Source organism: Muntiacus reevesi, chromosome 3, assembly GCF_963930625.1.
Source record: "Muntiacus reevesi chromosome 3, mMunRee1.1, whole genome shotgun sequence".
NCBI lineage: Eukaryota > Metazoa > Chordata > Mammalia > Artiodactyla > Cervidae > Muntiacus > Muntiacus reevesi.
The window spans coordinates 132214025-132233033 of NC_089251.1; the positions used below are offsets into that span (position 1 = coordinate 132214025).

General features: G+C 47.0%; 1 protein-coding gene across 1 annotated transcript in view; it reads left to right on the forward strand.

Moving 5' to 3' along the window:
• Positions 1-15642, forward strand: part of MARCHF4 (membrane associated ring-CH-type finger 4) — a 113648-nt gene extending 98006 nt beyond the window's left edge. The window contains exon 4 of the mRNA XM_065927665.1: positions 14852-15642. Coding sequence (XP_065783737.1) covers positions 14852-15219 — 368 coding nt within the window. The 3' untranslated portion in view covers positions 15220-15642. The remainder of the gene's footprint in view (positions 1-14851) is intronic.
• The last annotated feature ends 3367 nt before the right edge of the window (positions 15643-19009 follow it).

The following is a 19009-nucleotide window of genomic DNA, read 5'->3' on the forward strand; positions in this document are numbered from 1 at the left end:
TACAGCCCATGGGATCGCAAGAGTCAGACACGACTTAGCGACTAAGCCTTAGCCTAAGAAAGAGATAAGACACTTGTTAAAATAATTTCTTGAACTTTCTCTATTTTGCAGACACCTTGGTCTATTCCTCAAGACTGTTAAATGGCCTCAGATAGCAAAAGTTTGAGTAAACATAATGCATAGGTTTAATTCATCCTTAAAAATAACTTCTATCAGAGTGGTGTGCTAAGGAAAAGTTGATGAGAGTGGGAAGAAACATGAGGAGAAATTCACTGCGTCAACACCAGCTCAGGGGGTATTCTCTGCCATGAAACTAAGAGGATGCAAAGTCTGAGACATGGCCGGCTTGCTGCTCGTGAAGCCGCATCAGCCCCATCCATGGCTGTGTCCACCTGGCTGACCTCCAGGTGAATCAGTGAAAGCAATGGCTCTTGGGCAATGGTCTCTGGTTCTCACCAAAGGATTTGCCTGGAATGATTGCCAGGAAGGTCTGGGTTCTGTATTTAGTGCAGCATGGATTCAGGGCTGTGGACACTGACTCTGGACTTGGTCAAATCAGAAGGTTGTACATTCTGGAACACAGGCTGCCTCTACAGATGAAGCATCTCTTGGCTTAGAGTCCTAAGTCCTGAGACCAATCTCTGCCACAGTAAAGGCCAGATGTAACTTGCTGTAGACAGAACAATCCACCAAACCCCTGCAACAGAGAGGAACTGAGAAAGGGGCCGACAGCCCTAGGAGATAATCAGGGGAAGAATTATCCATATTGAACAGGTGAGGGTAGGTTTAAAGCAGTTGTGCTCCAAATCACATAACTAAGAAAATGGTAGAGCTGGGGATTGGACCATGACCCTCTGGCTTCAATTCCTGAACACTTTCTACTGCCTATTTCATCTCTGATTGCTCTGTGAAATTGCAAATGCAGAGCTTGGATGGGGAGGCAGGTTGAGGGAAAATTGGTCCAGTAATATCTTGACTCATAGAGTTAATGGCTGGTGGCAATAAGAACTTCAGTGAGCCCCAGCTGCTCCTGTCCTGTATTCAGGGTTTTGGAAATTAACTATTGCTGTACCTCCCTTTTGATCAGTGCTATTCTGACATCAACTGAGAGGGAGGCTTGAGCAGTTGAGATGAAATTTGGGTGGTTTGTTTCCCTGTGACACTCTCGTGAAAGGTCCTTGGAATATGGGGAGCTAAATCCACTGGTTAACATGAAATTAGGGAATCCGTTCCTTCATTCAGAAATGTTTATTGGGGACTTCCCTGGTGGCCCAGTGGTTAAGACTCTGAGCTTCCTGGGCTTCCCTGGTGGCTCAGCTGGTAAAGACTCCGAGCTTCCACTGAAGAGGGCATGGGTTCGATCCCCGACTGGGGAACTAAGACCCCACATGCTCTGGGGCTAAAAAAAATTATTGAGAGAGCACTCCCAATGGAACAGTCATCCATTCTCAAGGACTGTACATTTCACTGGGGAGGCAGACAAGCTAATTATTGAAGCTGGGATACAGGGTGAGCACAGAAAATGACTGAGTTAAAGTAAGCTCAGGGTGGTCAGATCCATTCATTTAGTAGCATTTGTTAGCTGCCCTCAAGGAGCTCACAGTCTGCAAATAAATTACAACACAACAGGAGCTTTTACAAGACACAGAGGAAGGTAGAACAGAGCAGAGAGCAATTAACTCTCCTTTGGAGGTATTCAACACTGCTGTATTTAAAATGGATAACCAACAAGGTGGAGAAGGAAATGGCAACTCACTCCAGGATTCTTGCCTGGGAAATCCCATGGACAGAAGAGCCAGGTAGGTGGGCTACAGTCCATGGGGTTGCAGAGTCGGACACAACTTAGCGACTGAGCCCACAACCAGCAAGGACCTACCATGTAGCATATGGAACTCTCCTCAAAGTTATGTGGTAGCCTGGATGGGAAGGGAGCTGGGGGGAGAATGGATACATGTGCATGTATGGCTGAGTCCCTTTGCTGTCCACCTGAAATTATCACAGCGTTATTCATCGGCTCTGCCCCAATACGGGCTTCCCTGGCAGCGCAGAGGTTAAAGCATCTGCCTGCAATGCGGGAGACCTGGGTTCGATCCCAGGGTTGGGAAGATCCCCTGGAGAAGGAAATGGCAATCCACTCCAGTATTCTTGCCTGGAGAATCCCATGGACGGAGGAGCCTGGTGGGCTATAGTCCACGGGGTCGCAAAGAGTTGGACACAACTGAGCGAAATATAGTATAGTATGCCCCAATACAAAATAAAAAGTTTAATTAAAAAAGAAGGGTTTCTAAAGGAAGGAATCCTATCCTTGAGCTAGTTTTGAAAGATATGTCAAAATTTGTCCAGAACAGCGGAGAAGAACTTTCCAGGCGGAGCATGGTAGCGACAGAGCCATGAGAGAACAAGATGTGCCTAGAAAGCATTGAGCAGCTTTGTATGGCTCGGTGCAAAGAGCCGGGATGAGGAGGTAGGTCATGGGGACGGGGAGGTTGGCAAGAAGCAAATCTCACAGCTGATGAATCATGCACGAAGCAGCTCAGACATCCCTGTTGGTGATGGAAGGCATTTTAAAGATTTTATACAGAGAAGTATGATCAGACGTGTGTCTGTCGGGAGGGTGGATCACAGAGCTGGGCAGACTAGATGTTGGGAGAAGCCAGCTGGAAAATGCTTATAATAGAGTGAGAAAGAAGTAAAGAGATGCAAAACAGCGATGGTGGGGAAGAAGTGTGTGGGGTGACCTTGAGAAGAACACAGGATGTGGACTTGATAGGGCGGTCTGAACTCCTTCAACCTGGTGGGAGCCCCGGGACACTGGCTTGAGTGGGGGCCAGGCATCATTCTTTGAGCATGAGAATGGGGCGGTCAGTGGGAAAACAAAGAGGAACTAAAGGGTATATCTTCAGCAATGGCAGCACAAAAAGAAAGGACCACGCTAAACCTAAAATCCAGGCAGAAAGGCAAGAGGCAGTTTCTAAGTCATGAGTTGGCAGTAGAAGAGATGCCAGACACTTGGAAGACATTATGGGCTGCAAAGAGGAGAATGAAGGGTCAGGAAGGTGTCTCTTTGCTAGGCTAGAAAGAGGGAAAAGCTTTTTTTTTTTTTTTTTTTAAGTGCACAGGTGGTCCCCTCCTGTGATATAGAAGACATTGAGGGCACTGAACATTTCTGACAACTCCTGGTTACTGATGGGAAGATGAGATGGTTAGGAAAGCAGGCAGTTGAAGATAGATTTGGAAGGCAACTGTAAGAGGTGAATAGGTAGCTTAGGAGGACTATTCAGGGAGTAGGTGACTAAGGACAGAGACCTAGGGAACATTAAACACTTAAAGGGATGGGAGAAGACAGAAGATAAGAAAATAGCAGGAGGGACTGAGCCACAAACCTCAGAGGCTGGGTCTCCGGAATGGTGGGAGTGGTGCTACATAATGGTCTGTGGCAGCATGTTGCCCAGTTTCTTACTAAATGGACCTGAGTGGTTTGCATAACCTCTCTGCTTTGGTTTTCTCATTTGTGAGGTGGGATAATAATGCTGTCTTCAGAGAGTTGTTGAGAGGACTGAATAAAATGGCACATGTAAAGAGCAGGCATTATACATATCACTGACCAGGTCAGGGTAGATTCCCCTCATGGTAGGCAATTGATAAAGGTTTGCCAAAATGGTTAAAGGTTTGCCACAGCCTGAAGTCCTCCCATAATTGAGAATCTGCCGTTATTTGGAGTGGTGCCTCTTCTGCAAGGTTTTGGCTCCCTCACCCTCGTGCCCTGAATGAGAAGATCTGATTACATCGAACGTCCTCATCCCACCTGCCCCCTCTTCCGTCATCTCTAATGACGCTGTCTTCCCCGGCAGAGCAGCTGACAGAGCCTCCCAGGAAACAAATGGGACGTTCTCTGCTCCAGTGGGTCAAGTTATTAGGATTTAACAAGAGCAAATTAATTAAAGTCCCTGGCACCAAAAACATTTTTTTTTCACTCCACAGACCCAAGAGATTGGCCACCAAGAAGTCAACTCTGAAAAAATGAGGCCCGCGTCCTTCTCATGTTTGTTTTTCTCTTGTGAGTGGAAGCGGGTCAGGGGAAGGAAAGCGAGGGAGATTCTGAAATTGCTCCAAGTCTTTAAAATAGTGGGCTAGGGTAATGGATGGAATTATAGAAAAGATTTCTCTTTTGTTGTTGCTGTTAAAACTTCTCTGTGTGCAATCCAGTGAGTAATTTCCCTCTGATTTAGAGGTACCTGGTTCTTGCCTTCTGAGATGAAGAAGTTCAAATTCCAATTTATAGCAAGCATGCAGGGGGTGGGGACAGCAGGGCTGTGGAAACATTGTTTTTCAAACATAATTTTAATTCACATTAACATAAAAAGCATATATATGCTACAAAGATTCCTTCCTTTCCTCCTTCCTTCTGGGTAGGAATGACCCCACCTGTCCAACCTCTTGTGCTTAATCGCCCGGTCATGTCTGACTCTTTGCTTCCCCATGAACTGTAGCCCTCCAGGCTCCTCTGTCCATGGGAATTCTCCAGGCAAGAATACTGGAGTGGGTAGCCGTTCTCTTCTCCAAGGGATCTTCCCAACCCAGGGATCAAACCCAGGTCTCCAACATTGCAGGTGGATTCTTTACCAGCTGAGCTATTAGGGAAGCCCAAGAATATTGGAGTGGGTAGCCTATCCCTTCTCCAGAGGATCTTCCCGACCCAGGAATCGAACCGGGGGTCTCCTGCATTGCAGGTGGACTCTTTATCAGCTGAGCTACCAGGGAAGCCCCATCTAACCTCTTAATTTCCTGAAAATATGGTGCAGCAGAAGAGGCTAGAAGACCTAGATCTGATGACCAGATTCGCTACCAGCTACCTCTGCAACCCGGGACAAGTTACTTCCTCTCTCTACAACTCAGTTGACTCATCTATAAAATGAGAGGGTTGAACCTGATAACCTACAAGGTCCTTTAAGATTTGGCAATCCAGGATTTTGGAGCCACTTCCACTGTGAGAGGTCATGATGACTCTCAGGGGTTGGCAGTTGTGACCTCGGGGATTCCCATATTGTTGGGCCAGGCCAAACAACCAATAGAATCCACCACATACATTGGCCAGACGATGCTCAGGCCATGATCTGTTACCTCTACGTGGCTTATCCAGCTTTCTGGATTAATTAAAAACAAAAAAAAGTTTTGTATAGCCAATTAACAAACAATGTTGTGATAGTTTCAAGTGAACAGCAAAGAGACTCAGCCACACATATACATGTAGCCATTCTCCCTCAAGAGCTTCCCAGGTGGCTCAGCAGTAAAGAATCTGCCTGCCAACGCAGGAGACAACGCAGGAGGCTCGGTTTCCACCCCTGGGTCGGGAAGATCCCCTGGACGAAGGAATGGCTTACCCACTCCAGTATTCTTTCTTGGAGAATTCCATGGACAGAGGGGCCTGGTGGGCTACAGTGCATGAAGTCACAAAGAGTCAGACACGAATGAGCAGCTGAGCATTCTCCTCCAAACTCCCCTCCCATTCAGACTGCAACATGACGCTGAGCCGAGTTCCATACACTATACAGGAGGTGCTTGTTGGCTTGGATTAACTCTTAACTCCTATCTCTTCGCCTTCTTCCTTAAGCACCTCCCTTTCACCCCAACCCCGCTTCCTGTGCCTGGTCATCGTTCTGCACACCTGAGCTGCTGGATGTGCAGAGGATGAAGACGATGATTCAGAAGCAGACACATCAAGCAAGCACTGTCCCCCTCAAAGGAGACCCCCTCGGGAGGCAATTCAGTTATTCCAGCTGTGCTGACAGGGCTCAAAATATTTTAGGAACGCCTGTTAGGAACTGCCTTCAGTGCTTGCGGCACAGTTTTTGGAACACATTCAGAAGTGGCAAGTCTGTTCGTTGATGATGGGTTTTGACTAGAAATAGTCGCAATCTGGTAAATACTGTGGATGCTCAAGCCAAGGAATGTATTTTGGGAACCATATGAAATGTGCCGTCGAGCCACAACTGCCTTTCTCTGTGGCCCCTAACATGCCCCAAAGATATTGTGACTCCAGCAAACAGAAAAGTAAGCTTCCAAATTCAGTGTTTCAACCCAATAGTAGTTCCTGTGAGTTGTGGGTGGTGGGAGAGGGGGGCGCGGGTTTCTCCTCCACACAGTGATTCAGAGACCCAAGACCCTTCCATCTTGTGGCTCCACAGTTCCCTAGGCTTTTGAATCTTTTATCTCTGACTGTTAGAAAATACAAGAGAGCATGGATAAGGCAAAGCACACATGCACGCACACATACACTTTTCCCTTCTGTACCCATGTCTTAAATCTTGACTTGACTCATGCTCACATTCAGTACCAGGCACCTGGCTCCCCCTGAGTGCAAGGGGCTCTCTGAGCTCAGCTTCCTGTTTTGTAAAGTGGAGATAGCATCACCTTCTTCACTGGGTTTGTGTGATAAGTTGACCCTATTTGCAAAGCCCTTTTAATGATAGGACCTAATAAGCATTCAATAAATATTGACTCTCATCACCTGACCTCCACCATCACCACCCAGAGTGGTGAAGATATGTGGTCCTTTTAGTATTTGTTCAGAGAGAAGAGTGCTAAGCCCCCCAAAAAACTCATGAAAGAAGTCTACAGTCTCTTAGGGCGTAGCTCCACAAACACTTCCAGAAATGGACCTCTCAGTTTTAACCGTGCAAGGATATTTGGGACACGTGAAGAATCAGCTGGTTTACAGAGCTCCTTTCAGGTCTAGCATGTCATTCATCTATAAACAATGACTCAGACCGAGGGTTGGGAAGGACAGTTAGACAGAAGAACAGGTGCTTGTGGCTGGGAATGGGGTTGGCAATAAAGGAGTAGGAGGATGAGGGAGGAGATAAGAGTGGACTTTTTCTGTTCTGCAATTTCCCCCAAACAATCAAAATTGTGTGGTATCGACTGTAAATGTGTGCCTGGCACAGTGCAGGCATCACAGCAAAGGATTCATCATCTCACTAAGTTTCATAACAACCTTATTAGGAAGGGAATAGCAGCCCCAATTCCTGTTGAGAAAACTGGGGCTCAGAAAGAGGAATTAACTTAGCTCAAGAGACAAAGCTAGTAAGTGGCAGGTACTTTTAATGCTCAATGCATGTTCATCCATGAGTTGACTCTAAATTGTGGGACCCAAACACCTTTGGGTCTAGGAGAGGAAGCATCCATTTCTTCAGTTGCCTTAGCTTTCTGTGTCTGTCACATCTGGAAATTGAGTGTCTCTAAAATTACTTTTGGTTCTTTGATCATAATTCAAAGCCTTCCATGACGCAGCATGCCAGGATAAGGGCCATGTTCTAGGCAGTGCTGCTCAAGGGCAGTCCACATCTAAAACACCAGCATCCCCTGGGGGTAGTGCCCAGGAATCTGTCTTCATAGGCTCCCTGATTTGGGGGCTTCCCAGGTGGTGCAGTGGTAAATAATCCACCTGCCAATGTAGGAGATGCAGGTTCGATCCCTGGGTCAGGGAAATCCCCTGTAGAAGAAAATGGCAACCCACTCCACCATTCTTGCCTGGGAAATCCCATGGATAGAGGAGCCTGGTGAGCTACAGTTCATGGGCTTTCAAAGAGTCAGACACGCCTGAGCATGCACGCACCACACCATTGTAAAGTTGTCTGCAACCTTTATGCCACTTAAACTAGGATACTAGCAGGAAAAGAGGTGAGGGTGGCAAGTGGGATCAGTGTCACTGAAGGCACCAGAGCTCTTCTCTATGTACTTCTCAGCTGGCCTTAGGCTGTTAATTCTGTACGTCATAGGAACCCAGTTTTTTGGGTTGCTCACAGAAGTGAGCAGAAGCGCTTGCTCACAGAAGTACACAGTCAGTACTCAGGGAATAATACTAAGCAAAATTAAGTTGTGTCTCACTGCTGTGGACACAGCGGGAACCAAGGGCCAAAATTCATTACATGAAGATTGGGATTCTAGGTCAGGGAGAACTTGCTGATAGCACTGTGAGTTAGGGCAAGGCCACTTTCCATCCCATCCTCATGGGCTGAGCAGAGGCCCATTTCACCCGGAGGCTGGGAGAGAGATACAGCAACAAAGGGCTCTGACATCCTGCAAGAAGAGAACCCCTGAAAGACGGAGAGACGTTAGAAAGATGAAGGCAGCAACTCTTCTAGAGCTGTATCTATGGAGAACAGCCCAGGGTTGGGCACCTTATTCGGCGGTTACTAGACAAATTAAATGAAAAACCCCATGAAGGGACTCAATCAAAACACACTTGCAGAGACATGAATGGGCCTGTCATACAGAGTGAAGTAAGTCAGAAAGAGAAAAATATTGTATATTAACGTATGTATGTGGAATCAGAAAAATGTAATAGAGGATCTTATTTACACAGCAGAAATAGGCACACAGACATAGAGAACAAGCATATGGATACCAAGGCGAGAAGGGGGTGGGATGAACTGGGAGACTGACATATACATACTACTGATAATAGGTATAAGACAGATAACTAGTGAATGCCTCCTGTATGGCACATAGAACTCACCTCAGTGCTCTGTGGTGACCTAGTGGGAAGGAAATCTGAAAAAGATGAGATAGATGTAAACATACCCCTGATTCACTTTGCTGTCTGTAGAAACTACTGTAGAGCATCTCTACTCCAACAAGGCAAAAAAAGAACAAATGTATTCACCCCTACAGATTTCACAGGCCTGCTAAGCACCTTTACTTTGGGCTTCTAGCCTTCAGAACTATGAGACAATAAATTGCTGTTTTGTTAAAGAAAGAAAAACCAAACGTATTGAGTTTCTGATATTGCCATGCGTTAGAATTTTCCGTTTTGTTTTTCTACTACTTCTCTGCCTCCATTCACCAACAGCCTTCTTCCCCCCATTCTAATTTTAGTCTCTCTTTCCCTCCATCCATTTCCCCATTCATCGTCTTTCTCTCCCATGTCTTCAGCTTTGCCCACTTCACCTGTCCCTATCAGATGAGCCCCACCCACTTTCCCTCATTAAAAAAACAAAAACACAAAACTCTGCTGCTTAGAAAATCAATAAGTAATTTGTTGAGCAGGAAGCAGAGAGAGAGTGTGCTAGGGAGTGGATGTGAATGAGGTAGTTTGTGCTTTTCCAACTATTGCCAAATAAGCATTATCTATAAAAACAGGTGCACCTTCCTTCCCTTCAGCCACCTATCCATTAAAATGGTTTAATTACTTCCTGAACACTAGACAGTTAGATAATTAGGAGGTAACATTCAGACCCAGAATTTAAGCCACCCTCTTCAATCAGGGTAAAACTGTCTGATCAAGAAGCTAATTAAGAATCAAGGAGAGCGACTCTTGTTAGAAAGAGTGAGTTTGGGGCTTTGAAAAAAATCTGGATTTCCCCTCCCAGAGGCCCCTGTGTCCTCTGTCATCACCGAGGCTTCATGAAGCTCCCAATACCATATCAGATGTGCAAGCCTCAACCATATCTGACCCCTGTCCTTGAGGGGCTTACAATCTAGGGGAAAGAGCGCAGCAGTGTTCAAACAAGACTTGTGGAATGAATGAACACATGAACACTGCACTGCCAAGGGTACACAAGCATGTATTCTTAAGGTTGAAGGAAGTGATGAGAGTTAGCACGCTGGGAGAGGGTGGGAAACTGGGCAGAGAGGAAGTCTCCTTGTCTAGAACCAGGCAGGAGTTCAAGGTATCCACTGGTGGTCCAAAGGAAATTTATGAACTCCCTAAAATCATACGGACAGTCCACGTGTCTGGCGTTTTTTCCCCCAGGAATTTGGTCCTAGCTTTCATCAGATCCTCAAAGGGGTCCATGATCCAAAGGATTAGAAACAATTGGGCTACAGGGTAAAGTGAAGTCGCTCAGTCGTGTCCGACTCTTTGCAACCGTATGGACTGTAACCCACCAAGCTCCTCCATCCATGGGACTCTCCAGACAAGAGTACTGGAGTGGGTTGCCATTTCCTTCTCCAAGGGGATGTTCCCAACCCAGGGATCGAACCCGGGTCTCCCGAATTGTAGGCAGATGTTTTACCGTCTGAGCCACCAAAACCCCATTATTTACCATTAAAAATTATGACTCTCCTTGAATGGAATGATCAACACTTAAATCACTATGCTAAATGGTAAAGGTGAACACTCCTCTCTGAAATGAAAACCTTTTACAAAGCAATACCAAAAGCATAGGACATCTTCCAGTTACTACCAAAGACTGAAAGAATAATTCACCACCTGATTAAAGTACACATGCTGAAGATACAAACACTATCAGTTGAAGTATGGACTTAAATATACATGCAAAAACCTAACTAATTTGCATACAGTGTTGAAAAATGGCTTTCTACACTCAGTTATGTCTGGTATGTAAGCCTTGTTTTAAGACATGGGTTTTGTAAATATGATTATTATTGAGGTCTCCATCTCTTTGGGAAATAAAGGATCTATTTTTTAGAAAGAACAAATATGTAAATCACAATAATAAAACTATAATATTCAGTTATAACTATAACTGAATATTCAAGGTTCAAGGCTTCCTTGAACCTTTAAAACAATTTTTTCTGAAAAAATTAATCTGAAACAAACTGCATTACATGTTTTCAACATATACTGATCTTTATCATGAATTAAATCCTTCCATTGTAACTGTAGTTCTAAGGCAGACATTTCAGGAACGGTATGCAACAAATCCTATTAGAAATAAAGATGATATTAAATGAACAATAAGCCATTATGACTAAGAGCTGATTAATTTTTAGTGCCTTTTTTATCCTGACACCTTTCACTGGGGGTTCAGTGGTAAATTCTAGAGCATACGGATGTTCATAAAGACTGAACTTGTTTGTTGATCTGGGCTACAGGGTAACTATCTCCTTTTATGAACCTTTGAAGACCTTTTGCACAAAGTACATTTTCAGGAGCTATTGGAGTCCTTCCTAGAGGAAAGAGTAGCAGTGGGTGGCTGTCTTGTCTCCTGGAATCACAGCGTGTCAGAGGTTGACGAGGCTTTGAGATGTTCCCATCCAGTCACTTTGCTTGACATGGAGTTGCTGGAGTGACTCGCTGCTGTTTATTCCTATGAGTCAGCTCTTCCCTGCAGGGGCCGGACCAGGTGCCTCTTGATTTGTGGATGTTCAGTCACTCAGTTGTATCCAGCTCTTTGCAACCCCATGGACTGCAGCATGACAGACTTCCTTGTCCTTCCCTATCTCCTGGAGTTTGCTCACATTCATGTCCATTGAGTTAGTGATGCCATCCAACCATCTCATCCTCTACCACCTCCTTCTCCTCCTGCCCCCAATCATTCCCAGCATCAGGGTCTTTTCCAATGAGTCAAGTCTTCGCATCTGATGGCCAAAGTATTCAGTTCAGTTCAGTTCAGTCACTCAGTCGTGTCCAACTCTTGGCGACCCCCTGCAGCATGCCAGGCCTCTCTGTCCATCACAAACTCCCAGAGTTTACTCAAACTCATGCCCATCGAGTCGGTGATGCCGTCCAGCCATCTCATCCTCCGTCCCTTCTCCTCCTGCCCCCAATCCCTCCCAGCATCAGGGTCTTTTCAAACAAGTCAGCTCTTCGCATGAGGTGGCCAAAGTATTGGAGTTTCAACTTCAGCATCAGTACTTCCAATGAACACCCAGGACTGATCTCCTTTAGGATAGACTGGTTGGATCTCCTTGCAGTCCAAGGGGACTCTCAAGAGTCTTCTCCAACACACTCAATATGCCAGCAAATTTGGAAAACTCAGCAGTGGCCACAGGACTAGAAAAGGTCAGTTTTCATTCCAATCCCTAAGAAAGGCAATCCCAAAGAATGCTCAAACTATCGTACAATTGCAGTCATCTCACACGCTAGTAAAGTAATGCCCAAAATTCCCTAAGACAGGCCAAAAGTATTGGCACCCCTCAATTTACAGCCCTGCAACTGAATCCCACTGTGCCTTCTTCCCAGTCATTCGCTCACCGTAGATCTGGCCTCCTTGACCACCTTCACCATAGGCACAGCCATCCCTTTCCCGTTTTGCTCACCCCATCTTCCCAGCCCTTCCACATGCCCTCTGGACCTCATGGTGTGCCGTTGGCAACCTCTCCTCCAAATGTTCTCTTCCTCGTCCTTTAATGTTGTAATATAGCTGTCTCATGAGGACATTGTTTCTTGCATGGCTGTCTCAAGCAGTGGCTGTTTTGTCTCTCATACACTATATCCTAGGGGCCCGGAGGTGGGGCGGTGTCCTCCTTGCTCCCCGTTACCACCTCCAGACTGCCTCTTCCTTCATCTTTCAGAAGCTCCAGCCCCTCTAAAGTGAATGTCATCAGATACCAGAGTCCTTTCCCCTTCTTGATGCTGCTGGCGGCTGTGATTCACTCACTGCTCACGTTCCCCTGCACCTGGCTCCCACACTTCCTCCCACCTGTCCTGTCCTTGGCATCTCTGGAGATCAGTGGTTCTCAAAAGAGGTGTTACCAATCCCTGGGGGTATTTTGAAAATGTATGAGGTTTTTGGTTTGTTTTCTAAAGTGGTTGTGCCCCAGCATTTATATTGAAATTTGTACTATCCTGTTATAAATGACTTGCCCTTTGTTTTTCTGCACATAGTCTGTTAGGGCATTATATTCATTTATAAAAGGAACCATAGTAGCTTAGCTATCTTATACAAGTTTCATTTCAGAACAGAAAAGGGGATATTAAAATATATTTTTTTATGGGAACTTCCTTCGTGGTCCAGTAGTTAAGAATTTGCCTTCCAGTGCAGGAGATGCGGGTTTGATCTGTGGCCAGGAAACAGAGATCCCACATGCCGAGGGGTAACTAAGCCCTCAAGCTACAATTGGAGAAGCCTGTGTTCCACAACAGGAGAAGACCCTGAGTGCTGCAACTAAAGAAACCCCGCACACTACAGTGAAGAGTCTGCATGCTGCAACAAAGACTCAGCACCTCGTATTTTATATATATAGAAACTATATAAACATATATATATGTTATTCGTTATATATATGTTATATATATATATGTTATTTGTTATATAACATATATAACATATATATGTTATTTATATATTTTATATATATATATATTTGTTATACAAAGAGAGCATTTGGTCTGAGAGCATTGAGGATGGCTGATGCAGTAAAGCTGCCCAACTCCTTGGCTTCCTCATTATTCCTTATTTTATTCCATAAGACCTTGTCCTCCAGGTCACCTCAGCCCTGCTCAAGTGGTCACTCCAAAGAGTTCATCATCACCAAGAACCACCTCCCTTCAAAATCTGAACACCCCACTCTCTGATCATCACCTCCTATCCTTATAGTTCACTAACTCACAATTCTCCAATTTCATAGAGACCTCTTGACATCAAGCCTATCACTTTCTACTTTTCAATTTTCATGTTCCTTATCCTTGTTCTTACTTCCGTCCTTCCTGGTCTAGACTCCCTGGGCCAACCACTCCCTGTGATAACCATTCCCTTCGCAGACTCCATAATTATGTCCTACTTTCTTTCCTGTCCTACTTGCTGGGGAAACAGATTCTACTGCCACAGCCTGTGTGGTTTTTCTCCGTCTATGTCAGAGCCTGAAGTAGTCTTACTGGCTTGTTTTCATATCTACTGTGTTTCTATCCGCTGGAATGCCAGCTCTCTGGGGGCAGGACTCTGCCTGCCCTGCTCACTGTTACCCCAGCGCTTAGTAGACAGTAGGCACACAATATGTGTTTAGTTGCCCAGTTGCCTCATGCAGCTCTTTTCTGATTCTACACTGCCCTTGGCCAGAGTTCTCTCTTTCAGCTATGTGTGTATTTCAGTCGTTGTTGTTTAGTCGCTAAGTCATGTTAAGACTCTTGCAACCCCATGGACTATAGCTCACGAGGCTCCTCCGTCTATGGAATTCTCCAGGCAAGATTACTGGAGTGGGTTGCCATTCCCTTTTCCAGGGGATCTTCCTGGCACAGGTATTGAACCCAGGTCTCCTGCATTGGCAGGTGGGTTCTTTACTGCTGAGCCACAGGGAAACCTGTGTATTTCAGTAGCATTGGGCTATTTGTTAAATAGCCAAAAGTGATCCAGGGGAGTTTTGGACGTTCAGCAGGTATGAAATTACTACAGGGTTTTCTTTTATGTTACCTTTGAAGGCACAAGATTCGTTGAACACTCTGCTAAGTGCTGGGTGCCACAGACACATGATCTCAGGAGGGAAATCTATTTGTATTAATACTATGCCTTAATGGACAATGAATTTGGACTTTGTCAGGCCTAGAAGTAGGAGGAATGAGGCCAAGGACGATGTGTATGTGCCAGATGTGTCATGTACTCAGTGTGGCCGCCTTCCACCTGCTTCCAAAGACTAGTGAGCCCAGAAATGTAGGGATGGTTACCATGCAGCCCACAGCTGAGAGGCAGGTTTGAAAAGAACAAGTCAAACCAATATAAATTCAGCTCACCCAACACCTCTGTGCTTAGTCACTCAGTTGTGTCCAACTCTTTGCGACCTCATGGACTGTAGCCTGCCAGGCTCCTCTGTCCGTGGAGATTCTCCAGGCAAGAATACTGGAGTGGGTTGCCATGCCCTCCTCCAGGGGATTTTCCCAAACCAGGGATCGAACCTAGGTCTCCCTCACTGTGGGCAGATTCTTTATACTGTCTGAGCCACCAGGGAAGCCCAAGAATACTGGAGGGGGTAGCCTATCCCTTCTCCAGGGGATCTTCCTGACCGAGAAATTGAACCGGGGTCTCCTGCATCGCAGACGATTCTTTACCAGCTGAGCTTCCAGGGAAGCCCCCCAACACCTCTACCCACTCACAGAGGGAGGCTGGTTCCTCCCGGCAGTGACTTGCTGTCTCTTACCCACCTCTGTTTGTTTCTTCTCCCTGCTGCCCAGGCCTCATCATCCACGAGGGACCCTCTGTGTACCGCATCTTCAAACGGTGGCAGGCTGTCAACCAGCAGTGGAAAGTGCTGAACTATGACAAGGCGAAAGACCTGGAGGAGCAAAAGACAGGAGGCAGGACCAACCCCCGGACCTCCTCGTCCACCCAGGCCAACGCCCCCTCCTCAGAAGAGGAGGCTGCGGGCACCCCTGCCCCCGAGGAAGGCCCCGCCCGGGCGGCCGGCCACCCCTCAGGCCCCCTGTCCGATCACCACTGTGCTTACACCATCCTGCACATCTTGAGTCACTTGCGACCTCATGAACAGCGGACCCCGCAGGGCGGCAGCCGAGAGCTGGTCATGAGGGTCACGACGGTGTGAGCCGAGAGCCTGCGAGGGAGCCGTGACCACGCACGTGCAAGAGCGAGCTAGAAGAGGATGGGCCGGAAGGGCTCGCCCCAGCACGATGCCACCGCCGTCTGGGCAGCAGGTGTGGAGAGGCACCCGGGGGCCAGAGTGCGGGCAGAGGGCGGTGGGCCTTGAGGGCCCTGGGGCAGGGTCGGAGCTGGAGGGAGGCTGGTGCTGTGAGCGGGTGATTTTCAGCGAGTCGATTCCATTCTCCAACAAGAGGGAGGAAAACCAAGACAAACTCAACAACGAAGTGCAATACAGACTGAGTCTAACAAAACACAACGCACCCACCTGTGCCCCACCCCCCGCTCCGTGCAAAACACCCGGCAAAGTGGCAGCTGGGGGAGGGGGAGAAGCTTTGTGTCTGGCGGTGGTGGCGGCCACAGGCGCACACGTGGGAACAAAAGCACTTGTGGCCTGTCCTGTTTTAGCCCTGAGCTTGCTTTGGTTTCCTCTTGGGCTGTGTTCCAGGGGCAGTTGAGGGGGGTGGGAGAGGGATGGGTATGGGCTGGCAGGGAGGAGATACGTGGTGTTTGTGAACCCCTGGGCTCCCCTGGGTGGGCAGGATTCCTGACTCGAGGGCCTGGGGGGGACGATGGCGCAAGGAGGGAGATGCTGGTCTGAATGGCCAGAGGGAGGGGGGTTTCTTGCTCCCTCCAAACCTTCCAAGCTGGAACTCCGAATTTCAGATGGGCTCAAAGAGGGCTTAGGTTTGGAGTTGGCTGTCTTTTTGTGCCCTTGTTGCTTTATTTTATGGTGATTTGGCTCAAAGATGTTTACAGGAAATACGCGCGCGCGCACACACACACACACACACACACACACACACACACACCCCTAAAGTACAGATCTCCCATGGGTAGCTCAAGCACAGTCCTGCTGCTGTGGCTTCAGCCTCAAGCTGTTGATCCAGGAGTGATTTTCCCGACCACGCAACCCCACCCCTGGCCGGGACACGCTCTGTGTCACTGGCCCTCCTGGTTTGGCACATGCTGAGACCCCAGGGCCCCCCACGGCAGGGTACATCCTGCCCGGGGTCCCCCAGGAGAGCTGCTGCAGTGAACGGAAGGAAGCTGGCCAGATGTGCCCCCAGGGAGTGGAGCGGAGACCCATCTCAGTATTCCTTGCTGTCGGGGCCCATCCCCAGGGGCAGTTCGGCTAGTCCCTCAGTGCTACACGCTCCCTGGTCCCTCCCGGGCAGCAGGGAGGGCCCAGGGACCCTCGCAGGGAGCACTGTCCCTTGAGCCCACCTGCTGGTTCTGGGGCCCTGCCAGGGAAGGCCACGGGGTGGTCACCTGGAGCTCCTCCTTGTCGTTGCACAATGGCCGCGTCATCCGTGGGTATTAAAGGGACACTGTCAAGTACTTTTTTAAACTAGTTTTTAGGGTTTTTTAAAACTCTCTGTTGTTTGTATTATTCTCTTAAAGCTTGAAAATAAAATTTCTTTCCCTACCACGAGTGTCCTTCTCCATCTGTGAGTTGTTCCTTTCTCTGTCCTGTCCCCCTCTATGGTGATTTCCCTCTCCCTTGTGTCTGCTTCACCGCTAGGATCTTCTCCCCCACAATGAATTGTCTCTCCTTTGTGGGTACAGATGGGGTGGGGCAGGTGTGTGTGTGAACCTACGGGAAGTGTTGGGACTCCTGGCCTCTTCTTGGCTTCCTAGCAGGTGAATTCCTTCAAGTCACAAAGAGGACCAACTCCCCAGCTTTCCTCAGGCTTCTGCCTGTGACTCCTAGAAGCAGAGATAGTGCTGGGAGGAGATTTGGAGTTTTCACTCCATCAGGTCATTTGAGAGAAGCTGAGAGAATCACAGGTGAGGGCCATGTTAGGACCTCCTTCTCCTGACAGTTTTCTTTAAAAAAAAAAAAAAGCTTTTTATTGCGGTAAAAGTCACATAATATAAAGCATACTGTTTTAACCATATTGAACTGTATTAAGTACTGAGCACTTAGTACTAAGTACTTAGTACTAGCAGTAAGTACATTCACATTGTTGTGCAATTCTCACTGTCATCCGTCTCCCGAATTTTCCACCTTCCTAAACTCAAACACCCCATTCTCCCTCCGCACCCCTCCCCACTCCCAACCCCTGGCATCTACCAACGCACTTTCCGACTCTATGAATTAGACTCTTCTTGGTACCTCGTATAAGTGGAATCAAACAGTTTTCTGATAGTTTTCCTTTGAACATAAGAAAACGGCTCCCAGGGCAGAACCCCGAGAGAAGGCTCAGACATATCAGTAGGCCTCAGACAAGACCTTCCTTCCCTCTCACTTGATCTGGTCCTCCTCCCTAGGGGGCTGGGGCAGTCAGTTAGGAAATGTCATCAGTGGGAAGCATACAGATTTAGGAAGTTTCCTCCTCTGATGAAGCTCACAGTCCAGAGGGTTAGAAAAGACGAATGACTAATGAGACACCAAAGGACACATACAAAGAAGACATGCAAGTGAAAACCAACAAAGCCATACAAGTACCTTGTGTAAAGTGGAGGTGTCTGTTTTTTCATGTGCTCTAGGAATGGGACGTTCAGTTTAATTAAATATTTGTGAAAAAATATAGATGTGTCCAGACTTGCATGATCTAATTTCAAAAAAGTTTCAGAATACAGCAAAGTATGCACATCATTAAAACTATAGTGGCTGTTATGTTATCTTTCTTTGGTGATTCACTGATTTGTGGGACACTTCAGAATCTTGTGCTCATGCAGGCTCAGCATTCCGGATATGCTGTTTGGAAGAAGAGGTGTTTAACGAGAAGTTCTAATAGGATGCTGAGTTTGTTGGATCTTGGTGATATAAGCACCAAGAGATCAAACACCACATCTGTCTCGTTTACCACTATATATCCAGGACCTACAGACTTACGGCAGTGTCTGGCATACAGTAGGTGCTCAATAAATGCTTTTTAAAAAATTTTTATTTATTTGGCTGCACCAGGTCTTAGTTTTGGTACTCAGGATCTTCGATCTTTGTTACATGCAGATTCTTTAATTACGGCATGCAAACTCTCAGTACCGCATATGGGATTTAGTTCCCGACATGGAATAGAACCCAAGCCCTCTGCATTGGGAGCTCAGACTCTTAGCCACTGGACCACCAGAGGAATCCATCAATAAATGTTTTTGAGTGAATAAGACACTACTGGATGGGAGACCTTCCAACACACAGGAGACATGACTCCACTTCTTTCAATTTATGCTCTGGCTCTCAAGGTCAATTGTAGAATAAACAGGGATAATGCCTGACCACTCTACCCAAGGGGATGGTAAATTCCCTGTGCCTTGGGGAATGGAGATTTTGGGAACAAAAATGCACTAACTGGGTTTTTATATTTTACATGCATTGCTGGGATCAATGTAGAAGTGCACCCTGTCAATCTGAGACCACTGTCCTTTTCCAAATGTGCAAATCCTTCTTCACACCATAAGCAAAGGCCTATATTTCCTGTAATTTATCCTATGCAGAGCAGTGAGAAGTAGTCTGGAGAATTCACCTGCACATCACCTCTTGTGTGTGGGACCAGATACCAGCTAACATCTAGAGCTTTTGCTACGTGCCAGTCCCCAACTGATCCTTTGTGATCCCATGGACTGCAGCCCACCAAGCTCCTTCATCCATGGAATTCTCCAGGCAAGAATACTGGAGTGGGTTGCCATTTCCTTCTCTAGGGGATCTTTCTGACCCAGGGATCCAACCCAGGTCTTGTGCATTGCAGGCAGATTCTTTACCAACTGAGCCACCAGGGAAGCTCTTACATGTA